This window comes from Phragmites australis, chromosome 13 (assembly GCF_958298935.1).
Source record: "Phragmites australis chromosome 13, lpPhrAust1.1, whole genome shotgun sequence".
Taxonomy (NCBI): domain Eukaryota; kingdom Viridiplantae; phylum Streptophyta; class Magnoliopsida; order Poales; family Poaceae; genus Phragmites; species Phragmites australis.
Genome location: NC_084933.1, coordinates 25,817,553 through 25,840,432, shown reverse-complemented (window position 1 = coordinate 25,840,432; position 22,880 = coordinate 25,817,553). Strand labels below are relative to the sequence as shown.

The following is a 22,880-nucleotide window of genomic DNA, read 5'->3' as shown; positions in this document are numbered from 1 at the left end:
ACCACGGAGGCCGCGGCGTTTGCCGTGTTGGCACCGGACGCGGACGGAAGTAGACGCGCAGGCTGGCGTCGGGCGGGGGTAGGCGACGTACTGCTTGTGGGCATTCTTGATGGGTTTATGGATTTATTATGGTAGCTGGCGGCGACGGCGATGGGCTGCCGCGCGTGCGACGCAACGGAGTAAACTCTGCACTCTGCACACTTGAAATGTGCCCTCGCTCTTTTCACAGGGTCTGCTGCGTCTGCACACTGCCGTTCACTGCCACTGAAGGGACAAGGCCCGAGGCATCATCCGCAGAAAGTCAGAAATTGTTGGGATGGCGCTGTCTCCGCAAAGAATGGCAAAACAGGGAGTGGCTAACCCAGGAGACCACCAGGAGTCTAATGGGCGAGCAATTTTGGGCGCCGTTTCTGGGCAAATCGTTCGCCCATCCAATCAACTATGACAACGAGCAGATTGATGGTCTCAAAATTGGACCAGAAATATGAAGACAGGAAGACAGGTTGTCAACGACATGAGTATCTGAATCATTAGCATGACAGCGTTGCCTCCTCGGGTGACATGAAGATGAAGCTCTAAGCATGCTCAATAACCTTATAAATGTCAAAGATGATACATGAGGGAAGATACTAATACATAGTCAGCCTTACAAGTTACAAGCAAGAAATATTTATCTTGGTGTAACTAGGCAGAAAAACTTTGCAAGGCATCTTTTGGCCCGCTGAAGAGGCCATCGGTGGAGTTTCCCTCTAAAATATACAACTATTGCCAAAAGCAGAGGCTCGAGAAGAAAATCAAGCCCTACGAATCATTCCGAGGGTACATTCTCTTTTATCGCTGTTGACAACTTTGCAGCCTCCTCCTCATTTTTCAACCGAAACAAGTATGTTCGAGCGACAACAGTGCCACCATCTGTTTCACTTGATTGCGAATCCTGAAAAAAAAACATACACCAGGAGTTACAATCTTCATTTTTCCTTTTTGTGTGCACCTTGGTTGGGAAAAGGGAGGGGGGGGGGGGTGATTACTTACTGTGGTATGAAATATTGAAGCAACTGTGTTCTTCTGAACATTCATTTTTATCCCCTTATAGATCAGAGCATTCAGGAGAATTTTACCAACCTGTTACCAGTTTAAAAAACATTAGTATTTTGTCCACATCAGAAACGACCTTAAGTGGTGTAATTATTGACAAAGAACAGATAACAACAACAACAATAAAGCCTTTTAGTCCCAAGCAAGTAACACCAGCTAAGATAGTGGGTAATATTCAAGGAAATTCGGTAAATTCTCAAGTTCCATATAAATGAAACGTACTGACACAATGTGGACAGAAAAGTTGGGAAAACACGCAGTTTGTGGAGCAGAACATTGTTAATATTGTACCAGATGTAACACATGCAGTTTCAAGTTTGACATGCAGTAGAAGGATAAATAGTTCAATAAGCATCCAAAGAACTGAAGGCAAATGAACTTTAATTACTATATATGAAAAGAAAAAGGAGACACACATCGTTTCTAATAACAATGGTCGGAGTGGACTCTTTGGAAGCTTTCTCTGCACCTTCTTTACTTCTGATAGAAAGCTGACCGACACCAATGTCTTTCCAGCCCTTGGTTGCATCATCATGCTGCATGAAAGGAAAAGAAAATAATCGAGTGAAATCTCAAACAACATACTAAGCAAAATTTGCACGGTATCAGAGTAGCAGAGCCAAGAAACACACACTATAATTCTAAGAACAAACACAAAATGATAACAGAAAAGAATGGATACCTTTACATACACCTTGCATTTGGCTTCATGAACAACAACTATTCCTTTCTCTTCTGCCTTCTTTACAGAAGGACTGCTTGGCTTCTCAGGTTCAGCATCTGATCACGAAATGATAAACCATGGATTAAGAAGACAGCATATTGGAAAGTAAGAGGTAGGAACTTATGTTATTACTTCAAACCAAAAGTAACATCACATGCACAGAAGAGGCATGCAAAATATTAGATACTCACCCTCATCTGCATCAGCTGAAGCTTCAGCAGTCTTTTGGTTTCCTGATAAAACAAAGAAGAAAATTATATTCCACACAAACAATAGGGATATAATACATAGTTTGTTATATCAGGGTGATGAAGTGTTGCCAATAGAACAACCGAAGAAGTTGTTCTGTCATCTGATCTCCAAACATATATTGCAGGATAAGGGAGCACAACTTTACACGATATAAGTTGTGTTAGGCAAAATCAATTAGTGTATCAATCATATTACAAATTACTTTTCTAAACTGCAAGAGTGATGCTTGCAACAATTGCTACACTGCATCAAAATTGTAACTTTGGTATTAAGATCAAATATATGCACAAACAGTATGCCTGCTGGGCCTGATGATATTGGTAACTATGAGATGGACGGACGACAGAGTGCCGAATTGAGCAACAAATGTAAGTTTCGTTGCTATATTCCTATTAAAGTGAATGGAAAAGTTTGATCGTATTTCTAGAACTGAGATCTATCAGTGAAACAAAACCAATTATCTTTAAAGCATATTGTACTGTGGAGTCCTTTGGGAAGAACATTAATGGTTTACGATAGTGACACACTGGTCGAATTCTACATAGAATGTTGAAAATGAAACATGTAAATAAGCATAACACAATAAATTTGGCTCCTTGATGACTTGTGCTGCTAAAACAGAACCAATTAGTATGCAACCTCAATGTCTCATGGGATTGTTCAAATACTCTGAAAAGGTAATCTTTTTTTCTGCATGCTCTAAACAGGCAATCTTACTACAAATGCAAATATCAATATCTGATGCATTAAGTCCTCACAAATGGGAAATAAATAACACAAGAGAAAGCACTATTAAATGAAAATCAGTACGATACCTGAGAGAATTGATTGTTGGTTCACTGAAAACAGAGACGGAGTCTGCATGCTAAAACTTTGGGCAACTGAAGCAGAAAAAATGGATGGTGAATTTGGTGTCGAAAAGCCATTATTTGCACCAAACTGGAAAGTAGGTTTACTGCTGTCACCAGGTGAGTTCTTGTCACCGAATATGCCATTATTCGCACCAAACTGGAAAGATGGTTTACTGCTGTCACCAGGAGTGTTCTTGTTGTCACCAAATATACCTGAACATCATTGTGACATAACCAATATGAATATATAATTAGCATGTCTACAAGAAATCCACAGTAAATGTAAACACAGTATGCTATATAAACTAGTGAGTAATCATACCACTAAAAGCTGGCGGTTTTGTCTGAGAAGAAAACGAGAGAATATTCTGTGAGCTTGAGCTCTGAGAAACTGAAGAAGTAGATGCCATAATTGGAACCTTCTGTTCGTTATCTGAACTTGGCTGTACCGCAAACTTGCTATCATCTGCTGCCGGCAAAGTAGTTTTCTCATCCTTGAGTGGACTTGGGGAGGAAACAGCTGCTGAACTTGCTTTAGATTGCCTAAGCCAATTGACGACATCCTTGAATTTCTCCTGATGAGCAAACAATAGAAGCATATATGATGAGAAATCTGATTATCAAGCTGTTCACAGAACACACACACAGAGGCAAACCTAGGCAAACCCAGCCACACCCAACCCAGCCATGCCCCCCGCAACGCGCGCCACGTGTATCCATGCCGCTCGCCTCACGCACCCACCGCTGCGCTCGCCACGTGTCCCGCCACGTGCCGCTCGTCCTGTGCACCCGCTTAGTAGTTGTCTAGTAGCTGCCGTAAAGTAATTCTTCAGTAGTTTCTAGTAGTTGCTATTCAGTAATTTTTCAACAGTTGTTAGTAGTTTTGTTTGTTCAGTAATTAGGTCAGTAGCTGGATAACTATTGAAAAATTGTTAGTTCCAAGTCATAGTAAAATTATTTAATAGTTTGTGTCAGTAGTTGCCAGTAGTATCAGTAGTTTGTTCAGTAGTGTCGATACTGTGACTTAGAATTACTGAACACTAAACTATTGGGCACTGGAATAACTATTCTACACCCAAGGTGTAGAATAGCCTTGTAGTGTTCAGTAGTCCGGTAGTATTCAATAGTTTGTTCAATAGTGTCAGTAGTACTGAAAAACTATCGACACCTATTGGGCAGGCATGTGGCACTGGAGCAGGAGCGCAAAGCGGGCAGGCGTGCCACGTGGTGCACTCAGGCGTAGGAGCACGCGGGCGCTAGGCGTGGCTGGCGTGAGCGGGGCCACGTGGCACGCTCTGGTTGCGCGCGGGCGGGCTAAGTCGGGTGGGTTGATATATATATGTATGCGTGTGTGTGTGTGTATCATCAAAGAACCACCTAGGCAATTTTCAAAAAGAAATTACTCTAAAAGAAATGTTCAGAAATAAAATGAAAGCAGAGAAACATAAAAGATGATTGCATATATTGATCAATTCCACAGCTCAAACACTCAAACAAAAAAAGAAAAAAGTCTATTTTACTCCCCTGAACTATACGAGTGGTCCGAATAACCCCTTGAACTTTAAATTGGTCTAAATAACCCCCTAGGGTTCCTAAACCGGATCAAGTTTCACCTTTTGCTTATGACAATACCGGTTTTGATGACGTGGACTCCGGGTTATATGATTTTGCTAACTATGTTGTCCATGTGTGCAAGCTAACCTAGCATTTCTTCTTCTTCCTTGATTCTATTCCTCCCCCCCCCCCCCACACCAGACGAGCGGCGCGGTCGCTGGAGCGCCAGAGCTGTTGCTCTCGGCCTTCCTCATGTGTGCAGGCACTGACGGCGAGCTCGGGAAGCTCTGTGACGGTCGAGGTCATCGTGATTCGGCCCCGGGGATGGTGTAGGCAAGGGAGAGGAAGGGTGCACTACTCACCGGCATTCATCTCCGACAGGGAGGCGATGGCGGTGCAACGGCAAAGGGCTCCCAGGACGGCGGCGCTTGCAGGAGGAGGCCGACGCGACGCCTCAACTTTAACCGACGTCACATATCTACAATGAAAGGCCGAATCGGCCTGGACGAAGCAGCAAGATGCGGTCTACCATGAAGGGGATGGAAAGGGAGGGCGTCGACTCGGGCGAGGGAGCTCGAGATTCAACCTATCCTGTCCCCATACCTAACTCCGGTGGGGAACCATCGGGAGGCAGCGGCCCCAGAGCCCAACTGGCAGCAGCGACTGACAACAAGCGCAGCAAGGACCAAATCAGCTGGAGAGAAAAGTTCAGAGGGAGCCGGCCGGAGGTCCAACGAGCAACAGACAGCCGGCGATGAGTCGCCGCAGCGCCGAGGACGGTGCAGCATAGAGGGAGAAAGGGGATCGAGAAGACCAGAGGAGAAAACAAGGGGAGAGAGAGTGTGTGCAAGAGAGAGTTGAGAAGAGCCCAAGAGAGTTGAGGTGAGATTGATAGGCAGTTAGGCCCCACGTGGTGATGTGGCATACATGTTAGCCAAACCAAGTACAAAACCTAGAGAGAGAGACAGAGAGAGAGGAATGGAATCAGGGAAGAAGAAGAAATGCCATGTCAACTTGCATACGTGGACGACACAGTTAGCAAAATCATGTAAACTAGAGTCCATGCCATCAAAACCGGTATTGTCATAAGTAAAAGGTGAAATTTGATCCGGTTTAGGAATCCTAGGGGGTTATTCAAACCAATTTATAGTTAAGTGGGTTATTCGGACCACTGGCATAGTTCCGAGGGGAGTAAAATGGACTTTTTCCAACAAAAAAACATAGTTTAATAGCAACTTAGTAAGTATTCTAGATGATTGCATATATCTACATGCCTACTCGCAAGTAAAACAAAGTTGATGTGATAAATTTTATAAAACATCAGCAGTGACAATAAGACATGGTTATGCAGTTTCCAAAAAGAATATTGGTTGCACTATTTATATGAATGAAATGGAGAAAATATCTACCAACTCGATGTCTCCTTATATAGGCAGTGAAGCTTACCATGATTTCAGAAGCATGGGATATGTAATCTTTGATGCCGTCTTCCCAGAGTTCAGCTGGATAATTTTGCAACTGCAATTGAACCCAGCTGCTCAAAAATAAAATGACCACATGAGTATATAGTATGCATTCAACAAGAAATAAAGATTTGAGCACAATTTCAAGGGATGCGCAGCAGTAAATGGCATGAACAGGAAACTTTCCAAAATTGTTTCCAAAGGTCTTTAAAAATACACTGGTAACCAATGATGGGAGACTTCACACTTCATAGCGTGACAAGGGGAGGCTATAATCAGTGAAGAAAACTGTGAGCTAATCTTCATGTCAACGAACTAATCTTCATTCCTTTGGGTCAACTAACTAAATGCTCAAAAAAACTGTGAGCATATAACTGTGTGAGATGGTAGGCCTATCCCCAGCAACACCAAATTCCAGATGGAGACATGGTTCATATGAGCATCTGGTGCGACACACAGGACAAGACATAAAAGCTACTAAGCTAGCAGATGAAGATACAGACCTTGCGAACTGGGTATTGAGTGCCCTCACGTGTTTGCTGGCAGCCTCAGCCCGTCGAGGATCTAAAGTAACGGGTCCTACCATCACATGCTGATGGGAAGACTCCGCCCTGTGAACATCAAAAGAGGGTCCGTCCATTACTCTCTTACTTGGTAGCTGCAGCATTATAATAACAAAAATGAATAACCGAGGGGCAGATTCTACAGCAAGATAGAACAAAAAAATCTAACCGCTATTCAAGTTTGAAAATCACATGAGAACTACCAATTTCGAATGGATGCTAGTTAGTAACGTTCCAGTGACTAGGATCGCACAAAAACAATTAGAATGATATTCTATATATGTGCTAATGCTGATATGCGACAGTTAAGATTTTCTTTTTCATCGAGCAAACTAGAACGTCAAGCTTCAGTTAAAAGTTTTAGACTGGCAACCGTGATCTTTGTCAGAGTAATCAATAGGGTTCAGTACTTCAGTTACCAAACGTTGAAGTGTACTGACAACTAAGACCTAGACTTGTGAACAGATTATGTTGCGATTTTCTCTTCCCAGCTAAAAATAATCCTTAGTTCTAGTTCTGAATCTCCATCACTAAAAATAGCTGACATACTGCACAAAAACACAACAGCGTATAACAATGCCGTAAAGCTTCTGCGTGCACAGTGCATTTCAAATTTGAATATTTGATTTTTGACAAACTCCACCGCAATGGCGTTGCTCCTCCCCCAAATCAGCCTCGAATACACTACCCAAACCTTACAACCCACAGGTTACTTTCACTAATTAACCAGATCAAATCAGCACAGCGAGCCGAATACTATCCGCAAACTTTCAGCAAAATCCCCAACTTTCACCTCGCTGCGTCCTCAGACAGACAAACATAAGGTACATATGGTGGGGAGAAAGTAAACGCGACTGAGGCGGAGGAGAAAGAGAAGGAAATAGATGCGTACATCGGGGGCAGCGAGGTCGGACGTGGCGGCGCGCTTGGCTCCCCGCGTCGTCATGCCGCCTCGCCTCGAGCTCCCGAAACCCTAGAGGCTCGAACCGGAGGGGGCGGGGGAAAGCAGCTGTAGATTGCAGAGGACCAGGAGCTAGCTAATAGGAGGAGGCGAGTGGGATTGCGCAGGAGCGGAGGCAGAGCAGGAGGAGCACTGCTGCGGACAAGGCAATGGAATCGAAGCGAGCGCCGGGTTTGGGAAGGAGACGGCGGGGAGAGGAGGGTGGGGAAGCTGGCGGCGCGGTGCAACAAAGCTCGCACTGGACCACCGGTAATTCGATCTCCTTGCCCGGCTGTGCGGGCCACGCGCGTCAGTCAATCACACCAAACCGAATGTGTTTCTACCTCCTTTGTTTTGTTTTTTCTTTGCGCAGGAATATTAGAGCGTCCACACCATATTAGGATAGGGGTAGTAGCTATTGTGAGAGTTGATCATAACAAAATAAGATAGCTACCGCCAGCAATAGCGTTGTGACCGGGTAGTAAGGAATAAAAAACATTTCACTCTCCCTCTCCTTTCTCTCTGTCTCTATTGCTCGGGTAGTTGTCGTTCATGTTATTGGAACCACAACTGCTGCTACTAGACCTACGATAGGAACTCGTCATGAACGCGCCGACACGGAGCTCCTCACCTCCACATTGCGCCACAAAGAGGAAGGTGAGTAATATCAACTCGACGAGGTAAGGTCAGCGTTTGGCGATGTTGATTCGACAGCATCATCCTCCAAAGATGCCAAGGTCAGTGTCACCGTAAAAATGCATCGCGCGCATGAGCACCACCTAGCAGAGGGTCGGGGTGACCTCACAAAGCTGCGAGAGAAAGGGGAAGAGGCCACCGCTGACTCGACCAAGACGACGATCGACGCAGTGGAGGACTCCCTCGCCCACCTACTGCAGCCAGACGATGGAGGCAATGGCGGCCCTAAAGGAAGACCACAACAGATAGGGGTGAAAATGAGTCGAGCCAGGCGAGTTGATTTGAACGAGCTCATTGTGTGCGAGCCGAGTCAGACTCGGCTCCGTTAGATGCCCAAGCTAAAAAATGGGCTCAACTCAGGCTCGTTGTTGGCTCGGCTGGCTCACGAGTCAACACAAGCACATATTAATCCACCGAGCAGGAGAAGTGACATGGAGGATGGCCCACGGTGACATCAAGCGGAGAGGCGGCATAACGAGTGGTGGCCACGAGTGGCTACAACGTCGAGTGGAGAGAAGACACGACAGACTGGCGGGTGGCGCCGAGCGAAGACGCGGTAGTAGGCGGGCAGGCATGGGCAGAAATGTATCGGTTAGGTGGCCAGGCGGGCGACCACGGGCGGAGAGCTAGAGACGCGGTGGGCTGGGCTAGTGAGCGATCCAACAAGCCACTTGTGAGCTAGCTCAGGCTTGGCTTGTTTCGACGCCGAGCTGGGGAGGTGGTTAGGGCTCAGCAAGCTGAGCCAAGCCTTTTCAAGCTCAAACTGACTTGCGAGCCTCGAGGCTTATTTACAACCCTAACTGCAGATGAAGGAGATGACGTTGGATGACGTCGCAGCATCGGAGATGCCAACCATGATCAGATCTAGCCACCCAAGGTCAAGATGGCCCACCACGATCGGATTTGCCGCCACTATGGATCTGGGCACGATGGAGGTGCATTGTGGAGACAAAGGTAGAGTTCGAATCAGCGAGAAGGAAACACAATCTAGGGGCGGAGGCTCTGATTTGGCCATGGGAGATTGATCCGACCGAGACCATGCGGGGGGATCGATGTGGGAAGGGGAAATAATAGAGGAGAGATGTCACTATTGGGGAAGAATGACGAGGTGAGAGAGGGGAACCGAATTATGATAAATCGTGGACCTCAACTTACTACCTCTTTCTCTTCACTGAACATTATGATAAATTAAACAACAAATATCCACTAACGTAGGACCCACCCTTAATGCCCACTTGAGTAATATACGTTGCTTTTGCTCTTACATATGTTCCCTAATTTTGCATAGAGGATCCTCAACAAAATAGAAAATGTATTGATGCACATAGGGGGCTCCTTCCCAAATCTTCCATCGTCATCAATCCCGTCACTACACATGCGGAATGACCACACTGAGCCCTCGCGTGGAGGTACACACCACCATGATAGAGACCCAGGGACCCTTCCCAAACCAAGAAGAAGATCCCAAACATTGGGTAGTCACATATGATGTGTGCACACAAGCGCAACCAAGCCGGTGCCATGCTCCAACACACGCAAGAGGCGGTGGTGGCACATCGGTGATCATTTTCACCAGTCTAGGAGGAGACAAGGCTGGCGTTGCTGATTGAGACACCAGTAATCCAGAAAGACTAGGAGGATGATGGCCTAGATCCAAAAGAACTCAAAATAGGGGAAGCATAGCTCCAACCCCAGTACCCACCGCTCTTACACTAAGACAAACATAACTCCCAGGCATGTCACCAGAGTCAAAGGTGTTGCTAGAGACCACCTAGAGAACCCAAAGCTAGATGGTCGTCATGCCGACAAACAACCGGATCCCTTCTAGCTAATCTAATCTCCTACTAACTTCCTACCATCAAGGCCGTGCCATCCTCCTCCTTCGACGCTACAGAGCCGTCGGAGATGAGGGGGGCGACCAAAACAACATAGGTTGGTCGGTCACCTCTCTCAGGGTACTATTTTGGATGAGGACGACTGGCAACTCCTTTGTTTAGGAAGGAGACGATGGCCAAAGCCCAAAAGGTGTTCTCGCTCTATGATGGCGGCGACGCAAGGAGAAGGGGGAGGCGGTGGCTGTGCGGGGGGCTGGGGGAGGTATCGTGCGTAGGGGACGACGTGCCGAAGCCAAGGACAGGCAGAGTAATAGCGGCGGAGGTTGTTCCACATGGGGAGGAGCGGCAGCGGGAAGCAGAGAGGTTGGAGGTGGGCGCCTATGGAGACGGAGAGGGGCGGTACACGTGCAGGAACCAGGGAAAAGAGGAAGAGATAAGGTGAGAGGACTGGGCTGTAAGAGTTGTGATTCGACGCTTCGTGAAGGACCTAGCTACAAATGTCATATGGGGGCAATCTGGCGGCTACTTTTCAACTGTGGATAGACTCGACGGCTCAAAAAATACTGCTGACGCGGGATGACGAGGGATGAGCTTTTCGTCTAGGATTCGGTATTAGAGATTCTGTCAAACTTTTCAATAAACTTTTCGTCAAAGTGTCATGTCACAACGGTCACTCTAGAAGTACCAGTGTACAGTGCAACATGTCTTATTAAGGTAGTATTTGTTTATATGTACATAGTAGTATATGTGTGATGATATGGGATATTATGGTATATATGTGTTTGGTTGGATGAATGTTAACAACTCATTTAGGATAGAGTGATACATATTGTAAGAAAAGCTTATCAAGATGCTAAACCATATCGTATAGGAAAATTAGCCGAACGATCTTGTATATGCTTTATCAGCTCCTATAATTATATGTACTTAGTGAGTATTAGTGATAATTAAGAATAATTAGCTATGTACTAGTTACAATTGTATGTTATTAGACATAATTAAGTATTATTATTAGTAATTAGTGATAAATAATAACATATTAAGTTATAATTAATTATAATTAGTAAATAATAGTACTAATTAAAATAATGTATTGATAACTATAATTATTAAATTATTATATTAAAAAATAATTTATAAATAGATATAATGCTTATATTTGAGCAACTAAACACATTCAAATATGCATCCTGTACATCCAACCAAATACTCTCATGTAACATTTCATATATTGAATCAAATATGCTACTTGTACCATCTTATCTAGAATTATCCTATCCATCCAAAACTATCACATCCCATTTAATTTTGTACAACCAAATTACTAATCAAGCACTACCTAAGATCCTCCAGCAGTTGGCACATATCATCAACCGACTCTTCCATCAAAGACCAGAATATATCACCCTCCACATCAAAGGCCAATAGCTCTTGCTCGTCCCCTATGAAGCGTCTCCACTGTCCAAGCGGCTCAATCTCCTCCACCCCCGCCTTTCCATCTGATCTTAGCCCGCAGGGTCGCCCATCCAACCACGCCTTAGCGATCTCTAGCAACGACTTCTGTACGTCTGGATCGTCTGATCTTTCACCGTGGAACGACAACAACCCCTCGCGGAAGAAATCTTCTAGAAGCTTCTTGAAGCAGGGGGCGCCACATGACGAGCTCGCGCCTGGGAGGCTTACAAGGTCCTGCATGGACCCACCTTCAGCGTCTTTGTCATCTTCCGCCGAGTCCAGTTCCTCGACGCCGTAGCTTGTGTCCTCCGCGGTTGAAGTGGCGTTGTCCACATCGGATGTGTCCAGCTCGGCCAGCTGTTCGAATTGCCGGATTTTCTGCAGCAGTTGCTGACTTGCTCCTGTACAACAAAGTTTCAGCCATCAACTAGTTAGGGTGATTGGTGAAATTGCGAATCAATAATATGACCTAAAAGAAAAAAACTGAATTATTAAAATCATGTGCTCTTGCAGGCTCTGTTGATTGTAGGGTCGAAAGTACTTAATACGTTCAAGAATGTAAGATGTATGTTGTTTTAAAAATTCAAACTTTATAAATTTTAATCGATAATTAGTTTAGTATACAAATTTTATTTTACTAGTTTAATATTTTTAATATTACGTTGATTTTATAGCAATTACAATATATTAAAATTTTACTTTTAATGATTTTTTTAATAAATTATGTGTTACATTCTTAAATGGAGGAGGGAGTATATGATTGTCGTAAATGGTATATTATCAAGTCATCACACAATAAATCTCGGTGAAGAAAACTTTTTTCTAAGGTGGAACTAAGCTGTATTTGAAGTCTTAAAGCTATCGTGAAGGGGCCAACAAGGCATCATTGGCATGGCATGTCAACAACAAAAGAACTAGATTTTGGTAGTGGGCCTTGTGGCCCATCACCTCTATGCTTTGTCGGCTCAATTGTTTTATTTTTTGACAGGCTAAATTCATGCCCATCTTTGGTCTATGAGTCTTGACACACAAACGGCTACAGTACATGATCAAACTGCTTACCCAATAAGCCAATCATATGTAGGAATCATATGTAGGAGACGCCTAGCAGTGACAGGTAGGATGCGTACTTAGCTGCACCGTGGATTATCTACGTAGTTTAGCTTTTTTGAGTGTCTACGGAGTATATACATATTATTTTACTTCTTAAAATACACACTCTATCTCTCTTGCTAGTCAAAGACTGCATAACACGTGTACATAGAGCTAAAGTCGATACTGCACTGGATGGATGGGTGGATATCATGGATGGTATTCGTTGCAACCAATGGCCCTTAGTTGATACTATCTTTATTATTAAATAGATATCGTTTTAAAATATATAAAATTAAATCTTAAAATTTTATTTACTAAAATATATAAAACTATTAAGATATGATATATAAAATCGATAGTAAATTTGTCATGAAAAATACTTTGACATAATCTATTTTATTAACTATTACTAAGAGATAGTTATAAAAATAATAAACTGATATATTTATTGGGGACTATGTCGATATCCTAAATGACAAATAAAAGAGAATCGAAGTAATAGTATTTAATTGTAAAAGCCATTATTCTGTGCTATCTCTTTCGCAATTGTAAAAGCCATTATTCTATACTATCTCTTTCGCTTTGCACTTAAGCACTTTACAAATTGGACTAGAATATCATGCTTTGTACTTTCTGGTCGCACAACTTGTGGTGCCAAATTTTGGGTTTGTTTATGTGCTAGTATACAGACTCTTACGCAACCATTATTTTCCGATCACCAATTATAAGTTCCGCTTGGCTATCAACGTCGCGTTTTCGCCGTTCCGTTTGTACACTACCTGCACTCACAATTTTTTTTTCAGGGAACCTGCTTTGCAGCACTACTCCCGAACGGTTCGCCCATGCATAATCTCCTTGGACAAATAAGGGAGCTAGACTTGATAGCAACGGGCTACCGACACGGTCCTCAAGCCTTTTACGCCAACAAATCGTGTGCGTCAAATTGCACGCGTACGTGCTCAATTTACGGCTCAGATCATTTGTCTCGAGTGAAACGGTTGAAGCTGCTTAACACGAGGAGTCTTTTTATCATCCTTGAGAGGTACCACTAAATTACAACTAGGAAGGTACCCAATAACCATAATTTAGTAATACGAAAAAAATATCATTTAAATGGAAAATTATACGTGCTAATTAATTGATATATATGATTAATGTTGAATGATCTCGTCCACAATTTTAGAGGAGATATCTACTACACCGCTACCTATAATTTTTTTCCTAGTGATACGTCATGTTACCTCGCAGTGACTGTAAACTTCTATAAAAACGCTCTAACACGAGACACCGAGCAGTGAGAGACTGCTGCTGCACAGCTGCACCTGCAGTGGAACTCTGGTTGAAAAAAAGTTTCGTTACCAGTGTGACTGCGTGAGCGAGTCAGGGTCTGCTTTGTTTCACGCCTTGGGGCTTGTCAGGGACAGTTTGTAGTACTAGCAAAGGGTTTTTACTACAAACGGCTGAACGTGATCGATTCAACCGACGCGAAAGAGAAAGAAAAAAACGCATGCACGCGAAACAGAGCAATGCAGGATGCTCTGTAAATTGCAACTTGCATGGCGCTAACGAAGTAGGAGGAACTGGGTCAACGGAGTTCACTTCAGAAATGGAGCCAAACGAAAAGCACAAGACTTACTTCGGACGTTGCCTAGGCTTCGCTCGAACGGCGACGTAATCTCGTCGTCCTCACTGTGGCCGTTGCCGCCGCCGTCGTCGTAATCCATCACCGACACAGGGCTCAGCCGCGGCTCCTGCTCCCGCTCCTCGTCCAAGCCACACGTTGTTTCGCACTCGCGCCCCGCAACCTTGTTTATCAACCACAGGAACGGAATTGTGCGATTAATCACAAATCAAAGTTGCTAGCTAAGATCAAAAGAACCGATACCTCCGCGGAGGAACAAAAGCAGAACTAATACTTTCAAGAAAAAGGAGTTCATACCTCTGTTTCGTGGCTTCGACGACCGCCGAGATCTGCACCGTCGCCACCCGCCAGATGACCCTCCCAACTCACCCGCCTCGGAGACATTACCGGCGACGAGCAACCCCTCCTTGGACTCGAGGCAGTCGCAGAGCAGCTGGCCACTCGCATGTCCATATCCTCCGCATCTCCCTTCCGCTTCTTCCAGAAACCGACTCGCAGCCTCCTCGAGAGGCTCCTGGAGAGCGCGGCCGCCTCCCCCTCTTGCACCGGCGCCCGGAACAACGCGGCCCTCACCACGGCCGACACCTTGGCAATAACGTAGCCGTTCCTCCGCCTGCCGCTGGCGCTCCGGAGCTCGGCGGCGAGCTGCCGCGGATAGCAACCGAAGCCGTCGCGGGAAAGCTCTGCGCTGGACTCCAGCTCTAGCCACTCCTTCAGCATCAGCGGCCGCCGCGACGTCTCCTCCAACTCCATGGAGCAGCGCTTGCTTGCACGGTCACCCAACTGAAAGTACTGGACTGCACCGCGAATGCTCCAAAGGAATAACTTTCTTGTGCGCCGGGGACACAGAGGAGATCGATGTGACCCGTGTGACCTTGAGAGGTTGGCGAACAGAGCCGAAGACGGAAACGCTAGGACTGGCTGCTAATGTATGGCTGGATGGGATTAGGGCACGAGGTGGACGAGCTGGTGTGCGTTGAGTTGTAAGTTTTTGGTTGCAAGCACAAACTCAGCTGCGTGAGGAGGCGCAGAGGATGTCTGCTCTTTGCACTTTGCAGGCTGCGGTTAAAGAGCCGCACGCACGTTATAAATGGTCGGGTTCCTACGGATTTCAGAACTGATGGGGTCGGATTTGGATGAAAATACTCTGATGTAATTATCTCTATGATCACTAACCTATTCGGTTAGTTAATCTTCATTCTTCAGCACTTGAAATCGCCTCTGCAAGAAATACTCCGGTACTTTATACCCTTTATCACCGAACTATCTAGCGAGGTCCTCAGTATTCTCCCTATTTGTTAGAAACACTACGGTAGTCTCATGTCTTATTTACCAGACTATCCGGTGAGGCTATTAGTCTCTGGATAAAATGCTCCGGTGAGTATAATCTCCTCTACACTGGACCATCCGATGAGGCAATTTTTCCTGTGACTTTTCCAATTCAATCAAACTTTATCCTGGTTACGGTTGCTTCTTGATGTATTGCATCCATGAAACCTACTAACATATATTCTTAATAAATATGTTAGTCTCAATGACTATGTTATCATTAATCACCAAAATCACAATCATAACCTAATAGAACTATTTTCGCTACACCGTTGTCATCCCTTGTGGAGGTCTACGGAGATGGTTGCAGTCTTGCAGATAAACAGTGCCTACATCGGATGCTTATTTGTCGAGAGTTATCCCTAATAATAATTCAGAGGTGTATCGGTCGATGTGCGTATGAACGATGTTTACGATGTGCTAAACTCAAGAACACGGAGGTTATCTAGATTCAGGTCTCCTTGAAGAATAATAACCTTACGTCATATATATTTTGTGACGAGTGTTTATGAACTGGTTACAGATGAGATCCCCCTCCAATCCTAAATCCATTATCCTCTTTATATACAAGAGAAGGAGAACTTACAAGTGGACCCCTTTTAGTAGACTCATAATTTGCTAGATATTATTTTCTCGTATCATCACCACGCGGAGCGAGCGCTACACCTTGCGCCGCTGGTACTGCAGGGTCCATCGTATCCCCATGGACGCCTTCACTTTTCTTTTACCTCGGTAACCTCGTATGTCCCCTCGCTGTGGGCCACAAGCTTATCTGTTAAGCCATTCTGTCCTAGCCTTCTGTAAGCCTGTCTGCAAACTCTTCCACTTGCCTGGTCGTTCTGCAGATCTTGTCCGATCTGTCGCACGGCACCAAGTCGGTCTGCAAAACCCCACTCTGTAGCATTTGATGCTACGGGACGGGGCACTGTCCATTTGTGTCGGCCATGACTTTATTCGCTGAAGAAATCTGCCTCGTGAAGGAAAACATTTGAGTAGAAACCAATAAATACGATTAGACCTGTTAGGTACGGGCGTCTCACATCCAACAAGGGTCAATCACGAGATCACAATATATCGCAAGGAGGCTGATTGCGCAAGCCTCATACTGGTCGAGCGGGCTTTGACCTGGTCGTTTGATGGGCCATGGCTATTTCTTTTCGAAAATGCAAATATATTTTCCTTTCAACAGCAACAAAATTGACATAATAGGGAATTTGAAAAGGGAAAAATAACATATCTTTAGTGACCTTTCACCTTAAGAGGAAATAATTGCTCAACTTGTAGCTCAAAACTTAATGTCTAGCTCCATCTTAGAACTTGCATTAATTGCCTGTCAAAAAAATGGTGTTATCTCTGTTAAGAAAAAGAAGAAAGAAGAAGACTTACAAATTGGTTATGCCATGTGAATTTAACAAATCCTACCTTTATTAGAAAACTCTTTGGGAGTCTGTATCAACATATGAAAATTTAAAAATAGGCACGAAGGTGCATGTTAAACCTGTAATCATGGATTATCATTGGAAATTTGTCTTCAAATTATTCCTTGTAAAATATTAAAATTATCAGAACGAGAAGGACAATTGAATGCATGAAAGATAAGTCTTGAATTCTGAAAGATAAGTTTTGAATTCCATGTTGCAGCAAGCTCACAAGTTTCAGTCCAAAAGCATAACAGGCAGACGATATTCTCAGGCCCAAATACGAGAACTGAATAAAAATATGTGCACATACTATCTGAAAAGTGGCAATATTGCTATGTAGAAATAAATTTGATTCGATGGTAACTATAAGAGAACCAGAACTAAAATGTAAACTTGTGTTCCATTCTTCAAGTTCTTCTAGTGCTCGAAAGATAAATGCAATGTAAATCTATATCTATACAAGTTTTATTATAGTGTATGCAGATTAAAAACTAATCAAATGAGCTCTGTAAATGCAAATGCTCACTAACGGCTAGCAATACTTTCTCGTAGCTCCAACTCCATTCACTCAAAATGCATCCTATATGTGTAAAAAACCAATGTTAAATGATCATAGCGTCTATATCTAAAAAATCTATCTTTCTGCTTGCATATTGCCAAAGAATACACAATCAACAAAATAAAGAGGCTGATGCACAAGCAATTCAACATAACAAACTATACACAATTAAAGTTCATGGGCACATGCCAAATTACCCCACGAATGAAATTGATTTTTGATCAAGCTAGAAACCTCAATGTAGAAATTCCAAATATAATTATGGATGAATAACATTTGGAGTTGTCTGGAGAGATTGTTAGTTACATGTTGAAAAGAATACACCGAAGAGAGAAAAAAAAGAGGTTAATTACTAAAGAACACTATTGTTCTAATAATTATGTCATCAAAGCACTTAATGTAAGTCAGTTAGTTCCTATCGTATCATTGTTGCATAAGAAGTGCAGTAGATTACTTAACGTCATTGCTTAACAACCAATTATGAGAATGCATAGGAAAGCAGCACCAAGTATGCTACTATAGGACAATCAATAACCAAATGTGTATGGCATCACAGATGAACCAGATACAAAAATGAGGCTAGAAACAAAAATAATGTATGCATACTGCCATGTCCTTTAGGTAATTTAGAATGTGCTCTCCAATATTAATAGACAACAAACCAAATAAAAATAAGTATTTAAGCAACAATAGAGAAGACCAGCAACCGAGATGGAACATACCAAATTCCTACAAATTTAGAACAAAATCGACATAGTTCTGTCCTACCAAACAACTAAAAAAATCATATAAAGTTTAACATGTATTTACACCATTACTTTTGATCTAATCCACTCCAACATGTCATATTGAGTGAATGTCTTCCAAGAGAAGAGATGACCAGTAGAATACCTGTTGTGGTGATTGCAGTATGTTGCAATAGCGGCACGAAAGAGCAGTGCAGATTCAATCAAAGAAGCCGTCGTTGACCAATGGGCGGGCGGATAGAGAGGCGAGTAGCAAAGCGGTGGTGGCAGACACGAGAGAAGCAGTCAGTGATGGCGGTCGAGGCAGATCCGACAGGCGTGGACAGCGGCGGTGGCAACGACCGAGGTGGATCCGCTAGATGCAGACGGCCACCGAGTGGCAGATGAATCGAGTGGACATGGAGCAGCGCGCAGCATGTGGCTTGGGGTGGATCCGCCAGATCTGGACGAGAAGCACGGTGAAAGATACCGATCCGGGCGTGGGGAATCCAGATTCAACGACAGCACATCAACCACGGTTTGTCACGATGGGTATCTGGTCGCAAGCTGACGGCGATGGTGCGGGAGCATGGAGGGCGGAGAGGGAGCAGAAGAGTGGGATCTGGGAGGTTACGGGCTTGGGGAGGTTGCGTGATGGATTGGAGCGGAGGAAGGGAGAGGGGGAGGGGTGGATGAGGTTGCGACCACATGTGGATTGTGTGGATGTGAGGGTTTTGGGAGAGGGCGGGGCGCGCTAGACGGGAGAAGGGACTGTTGTCAGAGCTCGAGAGAGGTGACATGATGTTATACCTAATACGGATTTATCTGCCCTCGATCGAATGAGGTATCAACAATTATATTCCCCTGATAAGAAAGGTTATAGACTTGAGCAACAAAAGACAAGAAGGCACAAGTTATAGACCACTCTTTCTCTAAAACTGCTAGCTGGAAGACTAATTAAGAAATTAACTCAGTTCGAGAGGTTTTTCCCGAACCCCATTCCCATCCTGTTTGTAGGCTTGAGTCAACTATTATATGTTTATTAAGTAGTAGAAATTTACTCCGTTAATCCGCTGAATCTCATCCTCTACTCATTCGAACTGGATTTGAACTGGCGACGGCAAGCTCACACCTCCGTTCCGGACGCAAAGCGCAGAGCCCGCCCGCTCGCGCGCCAGTGGAGCTACGTGCCGGGGAAGGCCTGGTTCATGTGACGCCCGACTAGTTTTAGCGCTCGAGAGCAGCGCCCGCGTTTCAAAAATGGTGGGCTCGTCCGCCCGCTCCCAGGCACGTACGTGGCCGGCCGCGCCTGGCCGATCGAGCTGGTCGCGTGCGGGAGAAGCCGCGCGCGGGCACGCATGCATGGAGATCTGCGATTCGCGAAGGCAGAGGATGAGCCAGAGAAGAAACGTGCGATGCGGTCGGTACGTGGTGGCCCGGGGTGGGCGGGCGTGCACCGCGCACGCCGTGGCGTTGGATGGAGGTGGTGCTCGTGAGCCGCGGCCGGCGCCCGACGACCTGCCCGTGTTCGGCTTCCGAGGCGCCCTTTTCGGCCGGTCCGGTGCGTGGCTGATGATTGGGCGAGGAACCGCGGGGCTTTATTGGATCCCAGTGGCAGCAGGCTGGGCTTGCGTTTGCTTGCGGTGGGCTAGCGTGCCTGGCCTTTTGTACGAGTGGTGTTACTCTAGTTTTTTTATTTTTTAATATTAATATTTAAATAAATAGATCTTTGATGAAAACATGGGTAAGAATACACGTCTACCGCTTTTTTATGGAACGATTTGCCGCTTAGCGTTCTTTGAGATAGCGGTAAACATATATGGTACCATAACAACACCTTACTATTCTCTGATGGAACGGTTAGGCTCTTGCCGTCTCATAAAACCCTATGTTACTACATCAAAAGTACTATTTACAGCTCTATTTTTCTTTTATATATTCTCTGTTTAAAACAGTGATATTCTGTTACTTCACAAATTCTAAAACTTTTTGTTCGTGTTTCATAATACATGCGTAACCCATTTTAATTGGATTCACCTAAAATATATGTGTAGTATTTAAACAAAATTCTTTTAAAAAAGCTACTTTTATAAATTTTAATAATTGTTAGGGCCTCAAATAAACTTTCAAAAATCTAGAAAAATCCACTAATATTCTTCTTATGTGATGTTTTAATTTCTAAAATTATTTTTAGCCATAGGTTATGTGGTGAAAAAGTGAGTTCCTTTGTAATGATCTATTTGTATGCATTTTTATCATTTCATGTGATAATCTTCTTTTTGTTCGATTTGAATTCAAACATATACACCCCTTGACCGCGCTAGAAGTACTGTTCATAGCTCTATTTTTCCCTCTTATCTTCTCTTTGATCTGAGATGTTGAAGTACTAATCAATTCTATTTATTTCTCATTATATAAATATTTAACATTATACTGTATGTTACATCTGGAAAGTCTTACATCATAGCCATCATCTAAACCATACCAAGTATAAGCACAAACACCATTATCTTAAGGTGTTTCAGACTCCTTTCCATTTCATTCATCTTCACGGGCATTTCCATCAAAGCAGCCAGTTGCAACCCCAGGTCATGTAAAGCTTCTACTTTATGCTCTGTATCTACATTCTGGTTTATCACTTACTCGATAGTGTGTTTATGTTATCCTCCAACACATTCTCCTACATAAAAAAGTTATATTTCTGCAACTCATGGGAAACAACAATAAGAATCTTCAAAATCCAATTGATGTTACACACAAGAACAAAACACACCCTAGCTTAGCATCTGAGGAACACCCTATCGTAGTTCCAGTCCTCCACCTTACAACTTTGCTCTTGCTTTTGCAATCGCAACAAAATCTAGACAAGTCCAAATACGCAGAGCCCTTGGATCCATTGGAAGCACTCCTCTCTGCCATTCTCTCTCTCGCTCGCTTCTTTTCTGTTTTACAACTATGTTCCCACTATCGGTTGGCTATTTATAGCCATGAAAGGGTAAAATAGTCCAGTTTCTGGTCAAACTCTCTGACTTGACGTTCTGAACCGTCCGTTGCAAAGTAGGGGTAAGTTGATGGCTTAAAATCAGAAAGGCAGAGGCATTGACGCTTTTGGCCCATTAAAGAAACTAAAAGAATTAGGGAAATGAGTTCAAATGGAAGATACAAATTATTTGCACTGTTCATACAGCTTATCGCCCTCTGATGAGGCAGCAAGGGTCTAACGGTCCTATTAGGAAGCAGTAAGGCGCTGCCATGGTATCATAGGTGCTTACCGCTCTTTCACGGGTGGTCAGGGTCTAACCGTCCCATGAGAACACGGTACACATCTATTTTTACAAATCTTTTCATCATGAATCTATTTATTTAAATATTAATGTTAGAAAATATATATAAAAAACTCTTATTCTACATACCAAATACGGAGTGACCCTTCCTTGCTACCCACTAGACAAATCCTCTATTAACGGAATGGGGATTTTTTTCATGGGAGAGGGGGGGGGGGGGGGGTTAAAGTGTTCCTTAACAGTTACCTCTGCCTCTGTCCCCATCCTTCACATGGGTCCTCGAGAAAAAAGTATGACAAGTGAGTTTATAGGTAAATACTCTCATAATTTGTCTTGTCGTTTGGTTTCTTCGGACTGTAGTTTTTTAAAGGTTTGTTTGTGTAGACTTGTTTCAGTAGAGTTTCTCTCTAAACCATGCGCTATAAGTTCTCCCTTTCTGTTCACTGGTAACACCAACGTGAACTGTGGTGTTTTTTATAAAGCGGGGCTGAGCCTTTGGTCTAAATATTTAAAAATAAGTGGTGATACATACCTTATATAGTTGGTAGGGTTTTATATTATATGTCAAATCTCTTTTAACATGTTCATAAATCAATTTGTGTATATTTTTCTCTTTAAAATTATTATTTTGATAAAAGAATATATTGATTTGTTGTTATTATGAATATCAATTTGTCTCCGAGGGCAGGGATGGGGAGCGGGGGATTTTCCTCCACTTGGGAACAAAGACTTTCACTCACTCCCCGAGGGGAATATCTCTATTGCCATCCCTAATTTGGCAACAACAAGCACTGTATTTTATTTAAAATTAGTATATCAGTATGAGTTCCATACGTCGATATTCATAGTATATATCCGCAAAACATCCGGAAACATACCAATTAATTATCATTGAATTTACGTTACCACGTTCTAAAAATAGGCTAGCAGAGTGCAATGGGAAGGTGCGATAGTGGGCAGTAATATACAAATTACAATGTAACATAGTGAAAATGATGTCAGTTAAATTATATGCTAGCTGGCGCCTTATGCTGAAGCTGAACAATGAGCAGTATTCTTTTCTCTGACGAATTGTGAAGGTTTCGAAATATCCCCGTGTCGAAAAAGTAGATTCCCCGTCCGCATCTAACTTGCAACCACAGGTCAGTTCGGTGGTGCATTGACGTGGACGAGGCGCCGAACTCTGCCCTGGTCTTGCTAGCAGAGAGATTTCATCGGGACACATTGCATGAATTCGTGGCCGGGCAGCTGTGAATCAATATCTTTCTTGATGGATTCAACGACAGTTGCTGAGGAAGATGAAGCAGAAGCCACGCCGGTGCAGGTCTGAGCTGAAGGAAGATCTGGCCTGGGTGCGGCGGCCGAACCATGACAAAAATTTGTTTCTTTTGTCTTGC

The 22,880-nt window shown here is 43.8% G+C and overlaps 2 protein-coding genes across 5 annotated transcripts; both read right to left on the bottom strand.

Annotated features, from left to right (window-relative positions):
• Positions 1–562: 562 nt before the first annotated feature.
• Positions 563–7,786, bottom strand: LOC133888972 (uncharacterized). Of its 4 annotated transcripts, XM_062329393.1 has the most exons (11): positions 7,395–7,781; positions 6,443–6,597; positions 5,923–6,010; positions 3,245–3,497; positions 3,037–3,135; positions 2,887–2,952; positions 2,011–2,052; positions 1,778–1,875; positions 1,512–1,631; positions 1,033–1,122; positions 563–934 (listed from the first exon to the last, which is right to left on the bottom strand). In XM_062329393.1, the coding sequence occupies exons 1-11, from the start codon at positions 7,446–7,448 to the stop codon at positions 809–811; spliced, it is 1,191 nt and encodes a 396-aa protein (XP_062185377.1). In that variant the 5' UTR covers positions 7,449–7,781; the 3' UTR covers positions 563–808. The 4 variants fall into 4 exon arrangements, 3 of the variants coding, with proteins under 3 accessions (XP_062185377.1, XP_062185376.1, XP_062185378.1); XM_062329392.1 differs by having other exon boundaries at positions 2,887–3,135; XM_062329394.1 differs by having other exon boundaries at positions 2,887–3,135; positions 6,443–6,550.
• Positions 7,787–11,183: 3,397 nt separating this feature from the next.
• LOC133887750 (uncharacterized) lies at positions 11,184–15,212 on the bottom strand. Its single transcript, XM_062327722.1, has 3 exons — positions 14,463–15,212; positions 14,160–14,328; positions 11,184–11,829 (listed from the first exon to the last, which is right to left on the bottom strand). The coding sequence occupies exons 1-3, from the start codon at positions 14,916–14,918 to the stop codon at positions 11,309–11,311; spliced, it is 1,146 nt and encodes a 381-aa protein (XP_062183706.1). The 5' UTR covers positions 14,919–15,212; the 3' UTR covers positions 11,184–11,308.
• Positions 15,213–22,880: the final 7,668 nt, after the last annotated feature.

Coding starts and splice junctions, on each gene's coding strand:
- LOC133888972 (XM_062329392.1), bottom strand. CDS start 7,448: ATGACGACGCGGGGAGCCAAGCGCGCCGCCACGTCCGACCTCGCTGCC. Junction 3,136..3,244: donor AAAACCGCCAGCTTTTAGTG/GTATGATTACTC, acceptor AATGATGTTCAG/GTATATTTGGTGACAACAAG. Junction 1,876..2,010: donor TTCAGCTGATGCAGATGAGG/GTGAGTATCTAA, acceptor TTTCGTGATCAG/ATGCTGAACCTGAGAAGCCA.
- LOC133887750 (XM_062327722.1), bottom strand. CDS start 14,918: ATGGAGTTGGAGGAGACGTCGCGGCGGCCGCTGATGCTGAAGGAGTGG. Junction 14,329..14,462: donor GTCGAAGCCACGAAACAGAG/GTATGAACTCCT, acceptor TTGATAAACAAG/GTTGCGGGGCGCGAGTGCGA. Junction 11,830..14,159: donor AAGCCTAGGCAACGTCCGAA/GTAAGTCTTGTG, acceptor TTTGTTGTACAG/GAGCAAGTCAGCAACTGCTG.